The 13,784-nt window shown below is 42.1% G+C and overlaps 1 protein-coding gene across 1 annotated transcript; it reads left to right on the plus strand.

Annotated features, from left to right (window-relative positions):
* The first annotated feature begins 1,318 nt into the window (after nt 1-1,318).
* PGAP4 (post-GPI attachment to proteins GalNAc transferase 4) lies at nt 1,319-2,753 on the plus strand. Its single transcript, XM_009951533.2, has one exon. The coding sequence runs from the start codon at nt 1,403-1,405 to the stop codon at nt 2,588-2,590; it is 1,188 nt and encodes a 395-aa protein (XP_009949835.1). The 5' UTR covers nt 1,319-1,402; the 3' UTR covers nt 2,591-2,753.
* The last annotated feature ends 11,031 nt before the right edge of the window (nt 2,754-13,784 follow it).

Raw genomic sequence — 13,784 nt, forward strand, 5'->3', positions numbered from 1 at the left:
GTCCTCTCAGCCATTTCTTCTGCATGGTCTGTTCTTCTGAGGTGGAGGAGAAAAGCCACAGCCTTGTTTTCTTTCCATCCACACACCATTGCTTAGGCTGCTTCAGACAACAGTGCAAAGAAGGAAAAAGAAGGTAACATTTTTGGTCTGGGAGCACCATTTGATGATCAGAACTTGGTGAAGGGAGAAGGTTAAAAGTGGGAGAAACTCTTCACTGAGTGATGCACAGTCAGCTGGGAGGGGCACGAGTAACTCAGTTCATAAGGAGAGGGAATAGAAAGTAGAAGGGAGAGTCAAACAGCAGATTGAAAAGGGAAATTATTGGGACAAGAGAACTCATCTGAACAGCCTAATTGCCCTGATTTTGTGTAAGCTTCTGACAGCCAGGCTGTTAGGTATTCATGGCAGACCAAAGAAGCAGAACAGAACAGCTGAATATGGCAAAATCTAATTTTTGTGAAGGTGGCTGTTTGCTTAAAGTGTGTGTATACAAAAAAAAGTATAGATTTATATAAACGTTTCAGTTTTAAATTAAAGGCATATAATTTTAAATTACAAACTTTTAAATAACAAATATGAGTCAATGGCTCAAGTGCAACTTGTTAATCTCTCTGTGACTGTATTTCACACCATCTAGAGAGAAGGAGACATCTGAGAGGGAGACACACACACATTATGCTTAGCGTACGCATGCTGTTAGTGAAGCTGATTGGTATCTTTGTTATCTTGTGTCACACTCTGGGGATTAAAGTGAAAAAGCTGGTTTTGGAACTGTGTGAGCAACAGAAGGGAAGCATGTGTCATTCCACAGATGAAAAAGTTTGTCTCTCAAATATGTTCTAGGCTAAGATACAAAAGATCTGGCTTTGGTACTTGGCTGTGACCCAAGTCTTACTATGTCACTGTGGCCAGACAGTGGTATCCAAGTTCTTTGCCTTTAACAGAAAGGGATTTCCACACATCCTGTAGCCATGTTGCTTGTTTGTTATGTGTTTGAAGCATAGTAACAAACACAACAAAGTCCTATCTAGCTAAGTCAGATCAGAGCTCCAACATGCTGAAAAGGCCTTAGGGGCACTTTTCTGGAAACTTAAGTTAGGCTCATCTTTCCTTAACCTCCCACAACAATTCTGTGATGCCCCCACAACAAGGGGCTCCTCAGGAGCCTTCTATTTTGGCTTAGTGACTAGCCCTCAGCTTTCCATTTTCTCAAATCACAGTCTTCCCAATCTGACAGTTCATGTTTCATTAACCATCTTTTTTCTTCCTCTCTCGGCTTAGACAGGTTGTGCAGGTTTGGCAGCCACTGCCCCAGTGATACCTTGCAATCCAGGAAAGATGCATGGGAAGTGAATGAATGAGGGCATGAATAGAGCAGGGGTGTCCTCCTTCTGCAGCAGCCATGTTACACCAAGCCTGGCAGCTCTATGGGAGGTGGTGTCGTTGGTCCAGTCCTTTTATCCATCTCCTCACACTGACTGTGGTGACATTTGGTGTGCTTGCACCTTTGATTTGCCACCGGCTCCTCCACTCTTACTTCTATTTGCGGCACTGGCACCTGAACCCCATGAGCCAGGAGTTCCTGGAGCAGAACCAGCAGGAGGGACAGGCTGCTCTCCATTACTTTGAGAAGCTGCAGATACCAAATGCCTCTGAGCCCTCTGGCCGTGATGCCTTTCAGCCCTTACTGCTGGTCACCATAATCACTGTGCAGAGACGGAATGATTTCCACTATGTCTTGCAAGTGGCCTCCCGCTTCCACCACCTCCTCCAGAAATGTGGTGCACGTTGCCGGAGGCACCATATCCTCCTCTGTAATGTGGAGTCAGACCCCAGTAGCCATCAGGATGTCAGGCTGCTGAGCAGCTTCTTTCCTATGGTCAGTCGTGATAGAACTGGTGAGAATCCTGACCCCAGACTGAACCAGTTTGAGAAGGAGAAGCAGGACTATGTCTTCTGCCTTGAGCAGTCGCTGTTGGTGTACAACCCAGAATACATCCTCATAGTGGAAGATGATGCTGTGCCAGAGGAGGAGATATTCACTGTCTTGCAGCACCTCTTGTTGGCCCGGTTCTCCAAACCGTACCTCAGAGATGCACTCTACTTCAAGCTTTACCATCCTGAGAGGCTTCAGCGCTACTTCAACCCTGAACCCATGAGAATCCTCGAATGGCTAGGTCTGGGCATGTTTCTGGGCCCCATGCTGAACTGTGTGTACTCCTGGGCAACTGGGCGCTCCAGGCTCAGTTGGCCCATTGTCTTGTTCTTTGCTTTGTACAGTATGGCTTTGTCGGAGCTGGTGGGACGGCATTACATGCTGGAGCTGCGCCGGCTGGCCCCCCCGCTGTATAATATTGTGCCGGTGACTGAGTGCTGCACGCCTGCCATGCTCTTTTCTGCTGCATCTGCCCGCCGTGCCTTAAGTTACCTGAAGGAGCTGCACTGTCGCCAGGGTTTTGCTAAGGATATTGCCCTCTACTCGCTGCTGCATAGGAAGGGGGAGAATGCCTACGTGGTGGAACCCAACCTGGTCCGCCATGTGGGAATGTATTCCAGCCTTCGGGCAAACGACAACCCGAAACTACTGTGATCTGTTCATGCCTGTCTGGACACAAAGCCCAGAGAAGTTGCTACTGGGCAGAGACAGTGTGCAAACCCAGATATTGTGCTGCTTGCACTGGGCATCCTGTGCCTCCAAGTGGACAAAGAATAACTTTCTTTAAAAAAAAAAAAATTCTTAAAAAATGAACTTATGTACATGCAGACGCTATTTCATACATACTTGGAGCTAATCACCGTGCACTATGTGGGAGGGAAGTGGAGGATTTCAACTGAGGGTGTGGATTGTCTGCTATCCTTTACCCTTCTTAGGGAAAAGCTCTTACACCAATAAACAGCTACACTGCCTATTGTCCTTTAAATTTGTTACAGAAATCCTCACCTTAGAGCAACAGAAATGTTGGACAAAATAGCTAGTGAGGAGGAAAAGCCTTTATTTCCCCGTTCTTACTAAGGTCTCATCTCTGACATCGACCTGTTTCAAAACTGTGGTTTTGAGGAGACCTTTTGAAAGCAGCAGTGGTTTATGTGAACTTTCCCACAAATTTTGCCTATATTCCTCAAGTTTTATGAAGCTTCTATTTGTTAGTGTCACCCCCTACAGATCCTACCTGCACCTCCACCCTTCCTTTTTCTTGGAACAGAGGCTCTTAAAAACTCAGCCTCCAGTGCTTCGTTAAACGTCACCTCTGAAGGTAGGAATGGGAAAACAGAGTAACAGCCCTTGATGTTACTCAACCAGGTTGCAAATACACCTTTTCATTGATACATTACAGACATTATAAACAACATAGATGACTACTGTGTTGGTTGGTATCATCACTAGTGGTAGTGGATCTAGGTCATTAAAAGAGGCCTTATCAGTTGCTGATTGGACTTAGACATTCAACATGGATTTACCTTGACTTCCTATCAGCACAAAGGCAAAGAAAGGATTAGATCATGTGCCCCAGTTGTGCAGGATCCTTGTTTCATTTTGGAGCTGTAATTCACAGCTCAGCCTAAGTGGTTCATTCACTGCTCTTGGCAGCAAGCAAAATACCCATAGGAAACAAAGCTAGCTGCTCATAAAAACAAGCAACAATAGCACAACTCATAGAGGGGCCACTCTGATACTCACGCATTAACTTAATGTGCTCTGATTGTTAGGCATTTGGGATAGGTACTTTGTACCACAGCTGTGGGCACAGTTAAACATAAAACCGTGCAGATGACAGATCTCATACAGAATCAAAACTGGCACTAAAATGGGCTTGTGAAAAGCCCACCTTGACTTTAGTGAAGTGAATCAAATTGGTTGAACTATTTTTGAAACCACATTCTTAGCTTTGGAATGAACTAAGTACGTATTTTTGACAAGTTTTGCTCAGTGGAGGTTGGGGTTTTTTTGTTTGTTTTCGGTGAAGGAAGAGCTCTACTTTGAATTTTCTTTCCCCTAGTCCCTCCCAGGTGATTTATGCCCTAAGCTCTTAACAAGTCTGGTTGTAGATGTGAAAGTCACAGAACTCCTGAGAGATGAAACCAAAGAAAATTGCAAACCTACAGCTGTCAGCACACGATGGGTATCAATTACACAACACAAATATATAATTGCAAGTTAACCAAGAAATGGCTTCACAACATAGAGCAGTGCTTTGCTTTCTTAGTAATCAGCTGGGATACTTTTATAACACTTTTGGAAATCAGGTATGAATAAAAACTGCTTGTGGATTCCATGTCATTCCAAAGGCAAAGGACCTCTCCTGTCAGATGACACAGGAAAAATTGCACAGGCAAAACCACGATTTATTCCCAGCTGCTGAAAACTCCAAAGATACCAGAGTGGTCGCACAGTGGCAGATGGGCAAACCTGTTCTCAGGATTTACTATAATATGGTTAAGATAGCAGGATTTCAGTGTCATTGTATATTTATTTCACTAAGTGCCTGCGCGTGCGAGGAAATACTTGTTTGTATATGCATCTTTGGCTGTGAATGCTTCAGTGCAGTGTGCTTTCTCTTCACTATTTTTCTACCTTTGTACTATACAAATCCAGGACAATGCCTTGTTCTTGTCATGAGTGTCCATTCATACTCTTTCAAAGGAAGTATCACAGCAAGGTACAATAAATGGGACAGGAAAAGGAAAAAGGAGGAAGGAAAAGAAAGAAACCTTAGAAAAGAAATCAACTAACTATATGCAGTTAATAAATGTTTTGATGTGGGAAATGATTTATCTGTTTCTCTTGAAGTTATTTTCCTTGTTTGCCCAGTTGTCCCAGAAGTCCAGGGGCGGTCAATAATGTCACTGAGCTTCATAGCTGAAAATTAAGAACATAAATTTGAGGCATCCCTTCTAACCTAGAAGACAATTTTCAGGGCATAAGAGATAAGATAAGTTGACTGGGAGACCAAACAATATGCAGAGGGCCTACAACTTGAACCTGACAGTGAGAGAGTTTCAGATAAACCCATTGAGAACTAACTCCTTTGTGCAAGGAGCAGGTAAATAAATTCTTCAGGTCCTTCTGGAATAATTTCCTTAAGTGCCCAATTCACTTTTACAAGACAGGTGCTTCTTTTACTGAGCCTACTGGAGCCTACATCTAAGTTACTCGGGTACTAGCTCAGTGCCCAATATGGCATCTCGGGCAAGTGTTCCTTCTTCTGCTGCCTCTGAACTTTCACATGTAGATTGATTTTTGTTTCTGTTTTCTGTGCCACATATTTTAAATGACAAGTCAGAGAAATGTACTTTGCCCTTGGAACAGAAAGTGGGAGGTTACTACGAATTCTCAATTCCTGTTGGATTTTGTTCCACCATTCAGGCTAAAAATGCAGTTTCAAACACACAAGCCTTTTCTACCAGGGGAGTGGAGCTGAGTTGCCGTTATCTCAGGCTATGTAAGTTCAAGGCCTAGCATTAACTCCTTGCAACACAGCCTTAAGACTTTGGTTTCATTCACATTAAAACAAACTTAGTGACTATTTTTGAAAAAAACAATGTGGATTTTCTTGGGTGTTGCATTCATTCCCAGTAGTTTGGAGACTGTTCTTCAGTGCAGCAACTACTGCTTGCACAAGAGGATTCTTTCTTGATGGGCCAGACAGCAGGACTCAATGCATTATTGTCCAAGCCGATTTAGGGGAAGTTAATTCCATTAAACAAAAACTACCTTTGTTTCCAAGGCATGTCCAACATAAACGTGATTCCAGCAGAACACAAAGCATAAACTGAGAGGTCTCTATTAGATTAAAAGCCCAAGAGGATTTTCTAACTCCAGTAGGTATCGGTGTCTCAGTGAGAAGGCACTGCATTTGAAGAGAGAAGGAAAAAACCATTACCCTCAGTTGTGAGGAGCTGTGACTCACCAGACTGGATATTTCAACAGCAATTTGTCTAGATGCAGGGTAAATTACTTTTTTTCTAAAGATATTTACAAGCAAACTTTCTACTAAATAAACAACTTTTCTATTAAAACTCTATTGTCTCTTCTTTCTGTATGCCACTGTTCATTTTCCTGACTGGCAGATCCATCTCTTTCCTTACTAGATTTGACTAAGAAAGAGAATTCTGTGTTCATGCATCTGTATGCATCTGCATGGATGTAATAATTTGGATCCTACTGCAATTCAGGTTGAAGAGGACCTCTGAAGGTCCCTGGTCCAATTCCCCTCTCAAAGCAGATCTTATGAGACGAGACTGCTCATCTCCTTCTCCAGTCAAGTATTAAGGCATTTTGATAGGGACCTGAGATAAAATTAAGCTCTAAGTGCTGGAATTTAACCTTAGCATACTTTTGTATAGAAAGGCTGTATCACAAAACAAAAAAGGTAATTTTCTGTGGGAGACAGCCGTAGTTACAAAGGCACTGGCAGTTTCTCTCCTGAAGTTAAAGTTTCTTTTTGTTTTTTTCCACATCAGCTTTATAGACACTGTATCCAAATTCAGCAGATGGCAGGGCCCAACATATGGTTCTGAATAATCTTCAGTAAAACATACATCTGCCAAAAATGCATATAGAATTAGGTACTCCATCGTCTGTGCTTCTACACTGCATGTGTCTCTGTTGCTAGAGTAACTTCATTTCCACAAACTATCCATCCTGACTGGTCATGCTTTGAGCAAATCTACCCCAACAGCCAGTTTATTTGTGCACCTATAGGCTAAAAGTCAGCAATATCAACATCCATTTCCAAGACTTTGTTCTGCATGGCAAGCTACGAATGCCACGTTCCCAGATATGTAACCAATGGTGTCTTTTAAATATTGACAAAAAAAAATAGTGTTGTATTTTCCTGCCCTGTTAGTAAGCCTCTGGCCAGCCAGGTATTCTCCAGTGTCTACTTTCTCTTTGAATTTCTGCCATGGTGCCTGGTGTTCCTCCAGCAGTGCAGAAACCACATCTACAATGTTTTTCTCAGCAAACTAGTCCACTTCAGACATGTGTTGTAGTTTGGATTCTGCAAATTGTATGCCAACGTTAACATGCAACACCTAAGTGTGCTTTTTGGGGGGACTACATGCTGCTTAGATAAACGAGTAATAAACAGTTAAGTGTCTCCCATTAAAGCAGCCAGTTGTTTGCCTACTTGCTTTTTTAAAACAAAAAGTCAACAGAAAAGCACAGAGAGCAGTGTCATTTCTGCATTTATCTTCATGTCCTGTTACAGCTATTTTGCACGGCCCAGAAAGGTTGCCACTGGCAGCCTGATTTAAAGTTGTATCTTGTTTGCTATCCCCACTATTGAAATTATTACAAAGATTTGGGTTTTGATAATGGTGTTATGTGCTCGCCTGTTTTTCATTCCAAGCCAAGGTGTTCGTTGCAGCCCCGCTTTAAAACGCAAAGAGCGAAGAACAAGCAAACCCTCCCTGTGCAATCCCCTCTCTACTCCTTGTGGGCCTGAGTCTGTTCTGCCTGACACCGTCCGTACCCTGCCTGATGTACGTGTCTGCAGACGCTGCTGTGGAGCCAGAAATATGGGTGATTTCTTTCAGTGGGGTTAAAGGCCAGGCTGTCTGCATTGGAGGTGAGGGCTGTAGGTGAATGGGGAAAACAAACCACTTAATAAACAATACCTCTGATTAGATAGGGATGAACAAGCTGGACTTTGAGACGGTTAAGCAACACGTCAGAGTACAGAAAACAGGAAACATCCAGCATGGTGCAGAGAGGTGAGGAGGAGGCAGACTCCACTCACATCAAGCCTGCTCTGATTAGACTTTAACCCCATCACTATTGGGGCACACAGAGCCAGGTGTTTTTCATATGGACGCGTATTATGCTCATTCTTCCAACTTCCAGTGGTTTTTTCCATTCCATTTCAAACCCCTTTACAGGCCTCATCACGTACAAAGCGTTGATACGATTAATAGTACTTCATTTGCTGAAGTGCAGAGGGAAGCTTCAACTTTCCCATTTTTCTCTCGGTGACCATGTAATCTGAAATTGCTTCATCCATTTCTTTCTTTTTCATCTTTCTTTCTCAGATGTACTACAGTTTGTCTCTCTTCACATTTACTTATTATTTTCATTTAAAATCCTAGTTAATATGAGTAATTAAAGGCAAAATCAGTATCGGAATGATACTGCTAGAAATACACAGAAAAAACACAATCATCAACCTGAAGAAACAAGCAATTTAAAATTTTTACCAGTTGCCTTTAAACCAGGCTTTTCATTGATTTTAACTTACTTCATCCAGCAACAGTTTTCACTCAAAACTTCAGTGTGGAACTGACAGATCTTTTGACAGCAAGGTTGGATATAACAAGGACACCAAATAAATTAACTTCTACTATGAAAATCCAGTACTTGCATTGTTAAACTCAAGACAGAAAAAACACAAATCAAGACCTAAATAATAAACCAAGCCACCTGTAAAGACAGTTTTTAGTGGTCTTTAAAATTTTCAAGTGTATACTTGTCAACTTCTGTATGGTAATTTCAGATGGAAAAGTCAACATCAGCAAAATCCCCAAGCCATTCAAATAAAAAATACGCTGTGCCACATTTGTGAGAAGAAATGCTATACACTTATGTTTTGACATTATCCGTCTCTTTTGTAGCTGACCAACATTTTGTTTCCATGCCATAAGAGACACAACAATGAACATTTATGCTCTCTTACTAGTTATGCCTCTTGTTTGCAGTGATGTTTCAAACACAGACTTGAGTGAGCTATTAAGATTTTTATATTGCAAGACTGTTTATATCAGCTTTTCATTAACAGATAAAAAAGCCATAATCCATGCAGAAAAAAATCAATCACCATATTTAGTCAGATATGTACTTAAGTAATCAATTCTCACACATCCAAAACTCTCAAAAAAATAGTTAGTAATCCTTTCTCTATTAAAATATTTTTCTCTTCAATAGAAAAGTGGATCAGCAATCACTGCAATAGTCTCTAAAATTATTTTCAATAATACCAGTAACTGAGAGTACTTGAGTTTTAGTTCAACTGCCCTCCCTTCCCATTCTCCCTGTCCTTGTCCTCAGCCTGGGATCTTTGCAGTACTTTCCTTCTGCCTCCTTCCCATGCCAGAGGCAGAGGGGATGAAAAACTCCAGGGAGGCAGAGAAGAGCTGGCTGGTCCTTCCTCAGGAATTGAACTCCCACAGGAAACCCTGCCTGCATGGCCAGCCCTACAAACTGCAGAAGACAAACCCCACTAAGATGTATGGCAATATAAACAGCAGTGGATGCTACAAAAGGGCATCTGTTCATGCCATTACAGAGCCACTTTGGCACAAAGTTGTTACCTGTACCCCTTAACATCCATCTGCATGGTCTCTGCCTCTCTTTGCCTCCTGTTTTCCTGAAGCCCACAAATCAGATTCCTGACCTGCATCCTCACTCCTCTGAACACACCTTCCACCAGGGCTTCGGTGTTCCTCCCACTCCATAACCACCAAAGGTGCCCCAGTCTTCCTGTATTGCGGTGCCTGTATCACAGGGATGCTGTCCATGGCCACAAATTCAACCTCTGTCAAAGTAATGTCTAGATGTAGCCACTTCTACCAAGGGTGCTCACACCAGCAGACAACCTCTTGCTAGCTACAGCCCTACAGCCGCATCATGTTACCCTGAAAAAGGCTTGAACAAAAAAAGAATCAATTCCAAAGTCAGTTGGGTCACTGGAAAGCTGAGAGAGTTGGCAATAGCATGAGTTCAAACACTAACTCATAGACACATATTTACAACTTGGATAATACGCCAATTTTGCTATAGAATAATTAGTGCAGGCAACAATTTGATTTTTATGGGGCAGGTTAGTTGCTTGGTTAAATGCAAGTACACTGCAGTCCTCTTACGATGCAAGCTTATTCCTCTTATCATTTAAGGATATGCAATACCACTACAACCTAATTTTTAGAGGTACAAGTATCCCCAAACGATGATTATGTAGCTGTGATGATGAAAGTATGTGCTCTTTCCCAGTGTCATTTTGATATCACTCTACTACTAATTTCTGCCCAGCATGGTCAGCGTCATGGGTCTGCCTGTTAATAGTACTGAATCTTATAGTGACATTATCTAGCATGATTGCTCATTCCATATTCTTGCCTGAAAAGGCTCCCATTCCTAAACTAAGTGAAAAAATTAATGATCACATCCATTCACTTTTTTTTTTTTTTCTCCTCAGTCCTCAGAATCTCTGCTAGGACCTGTAATTTAGTGCTTGAAGTGCTGGATGTTGGCTCAGAAGGACTAGAAAGGCACATACTAGCCATTACCTGCCTGGAAATACATATATATACTTCTGAAAGAGTTAAGAACACAAGGTGGGCTGCAGGGGATTATCTAAATTGGTTTCTAAATGTCAGACACTTTTTTTTCAAAGAAGACTTCCCCCCAGCTTTTCTCTAATAGCCTGTCAGACTATATCACAGATAACACTGGGAAAGAAACACTTCCAAGTACTTTCCTACCTGTGACAGCTTCTAAGCAAACCAGGAATGACAAAACTCAAACTCTGATTTTCTCTGTCATTGTGAAGAAGACCATCAGTATGACACCTTCTTGGTCTCAAGAGGGTCTTAGATCATGTATTCCATTAAAATATTTTATTCGCTATTATATGCCTCTGCTTGTGGTGGAGAAACTTTAATACACCATGGGGTTCATCTTTCTGCTAGGATGGGAGAAACAGAACATAAAGCAAATACTGTAAAGCAGGGAAGGCTTTATGTCCATGTTATGTGACACAGCATTCTTGAGCAAAAAGGTATGGATCACAAAGGAGAACGTTAAAGAAAACAAAACAACACAAGCACAAGGTCTTCAATTGGACTATATCCTCAGCTTTTTCAGAGGTTTCTCTGCTGACTGTCGCTGAGTGCTACCACTGGCAGCATTTAAGCTGTTACGATTTCCTACAGGCACTGACCTTGGCATGCGGCTCTGGAAGAGCAGTGTTGCTCAGTGAGAGGAGAAATCAGATGTCTCACCATGGCTATGTAAAGGTTAAAGGTGTCACTTCATGAGCTAAACAAATGGAGAAACTACGTCATTCTTCAGGCAAACACTGGGTCTTTGTGGTAAAGACATGCTAATGTCCAAGGTCACAGAGGGTGTGTTGTTGCTGAAGGTATGATGTTTGCCTAACAGTCCCTGTGCTGTACTTTCCTCCAGGAGTACTTGGGGGGGGGGGGAAATATTAAAAAATAATGAAGTCTATCTATCTGGATCTGGTGAATAGTTGTAGTGTGATTTCATATAAACTGGAACGCTGACAAACCGTTTATAGAGCATTAGCATTTTTCACAGAAAAATTTTGCTAAGCAACTGAAAAATTTTTATGTCATTGCAATATGTGTAGGTGTTTCAATGGGATTTTCGTGGAAAATTTGGCTTGCAGTTGTGCACCTCAGCATGGGCATATTTCCCCTGATAACCATCATTCTCACACATACACTGCATTAAAGGAAAACAGAACTTGCAGTTTCATTAACACTGATACTGTAGCATTATATTTTGCCTTTCCATATACAAATTGCAAAAGGAAAATATGTTTCGGTGCTAAATTTTCAAGTGAGGAAAATCATTGTAAGCTACTGAGATTACAGTACCTCACGTCAATTAAGGATCTGTTGCATTGTTTCTGCATTTTGTTTTCAATTCTTCCTTCCTGCACTGTGTAGTTTCCCAAGTATAAGCTTCCAGAAGATCTAACCCTAAATGGAAAGTTATGCCCAAGATCCCTGTAAACAATTTACACGGTTCCTTTTGTAGTTCTTTTCAGTCTGTTTTAGAAAGAGGAGGAATAATTTGAAATAACTGGAAAACATCTCCGTTTCACTGCATCATGAATGGCCTTATATATACAGGGAGGGGAAAGGGGAGGAATACCAGGAGTGAGACCAGATCCCATTGGTTGTGTGTGGTTGTGATCTGACAGCCAATGATCGGCAATGACATCTCCCCAGCCAGCCTGGGGAGGAGGGAGAATGAAGGCGTGGAGGGGAAAAAAAAAAAAATCTGTCAAGAATTTTATAAAAGTTAGTGATCAGAAGGACCAGGTCTCTTCTCCTGCAACCACCTCACTAGAAGATTGTAGTAGCAGAGGCACTGTCTATAAACAAGTAAGTATAATAATTTCATTTCTAAACTGTAAAGGTGGTATGTATATCAGCAGCTGAGACATGATAAGTGGGCTCGGGGAGTTGTTTTTTCTTTTGTTTTTATTTTTTATGTTCCAGGAACAGCTTGCAAGAAATAAGCACTCAGCCATTCTACAGGGATCTTCCAATGTGACCCATTTGCTGCTAACACTGGCTTTCTAACTTAGCTTAGTCACTCAGATCCTGGAGTAAGTGAATCCTTAGTCTAAGGGGATTAGAGCAATAACATACCTGCATTGCTTTCTACTGCTTTCTTTTGTATGTGTTTGTTTATGCTTGTGGAGTAATTTGCAAGAAGACAGAATGACTGGAGAACGCAGCTGGTCCTGACAAACACCAATGCTGTCAGAAGTGTAATTATGTGTGTTCGTTGTGCAGCTTTTTCTGAAGTATTAGTGCAGTAGTGTGGATAACATTCTTTGTCAGGGGGATGTAAGGTAGTCTGCAGCACAAGAAACTAAAAACTGCTCTTGCATCAGACTATAACCTTTCAAATTGTGAACAGCCAGCTTCAAGAAACTGTTCAACAAACTCAAATCCTCACTGAGTCTGTGATCCTCCATCACTTTCTCAACTATCCCATGTGCCTGGCACCCAAAACTGTTTAGCCCACCTGAAACCCTCACCACCACTTCCCCCAGCCTCCCCTGCTGGCATTGAAAGACGAATTCTTGTGTAGGTCTGACAGCATTTTTTTACCTTCTCTGAAAAGAGCCCAGCCCTGAGAGAAGAAGCTTCACTCTAATGACCACACTTACTTCCAAGAAACCAGTTTCTTGCCACCTCAGCCATCTCTAGCCATCACGAGTGCTCCAGGTGTGTGCTGCACTGACTGCAGAGGCCAGGTCCCTGAGTGCATAACCTCCTTTCATAATTGCTAGACAGATGAAATGGGGGTACATTTGCTCCGGGCTTCAGTATAGCTCTGAGGCTAATGGGGGAATCAGGATAGGGAACTGCAGGTCTCACATACTCCCATCCACTTAAGACAGGATTTTGAAGCAAGGTCCCTAGACAGAGCATAAAGATGGAAAAAATCCTTGTTCCCACCCTCACAAGAGAGCAAAAACCAGCCAGGCAATTTACCATCACATATGCCCAAAAGGACCTATCAAGGTGGTGAAATTAGTATGTCAACCAAAAACATTGACCACTTTTTCTAGGTGGTAGAAGTCTGAATATCTTTTTGTCCCATAACCTTGACACTTTTTAGAACCCAGAAATTAATCATTTTGCTATACTAAACCCTCCACTCCCACTGCAAAGATGAAAGGAGAAACACCCTCTTCTTCCCCCAGAGCTCCTTCATACATACAGGAGGCACTGCTTCCACTTCAACTGCCTAAAACAAGTACTTACACAGAGTCATGGGGTAATTCAGGCTGAAAGGGACATTAGGAGGTCTGTAGTCCAACCTCCTGCTCAAAGCAGGGTTAGACCCAAGGTCAGACCAGGTTCCTCATGGCTTTATTCAGGTGGGTCTTGACAATCTCCAAGGATGGAGACACCACAGCCTCTCTGTCAACCTGCTCCACTGCTTGGCTGTCCAAACAGTGAAAAAAAAAAAATCACCTCCAGTCCAAAGTTCTCTAGTTAACAGCTTATGCCTGTTGTCT

Source organism: Leptosomus discolor, chromosome Z (genome assembly GCF_034619465.1).
Source record: "Leptosomus discolor isolate bLepDis1 chromosome Z, bLepDis1.hap2, whole genome shotgun sequence".
NCBI classification, from domain to species: Eukaryota; Metazoa; Chordata; class Aves; order Leptosomiformes; family Leptosomidae; genus Leptosomus; species Leptosomus discolor.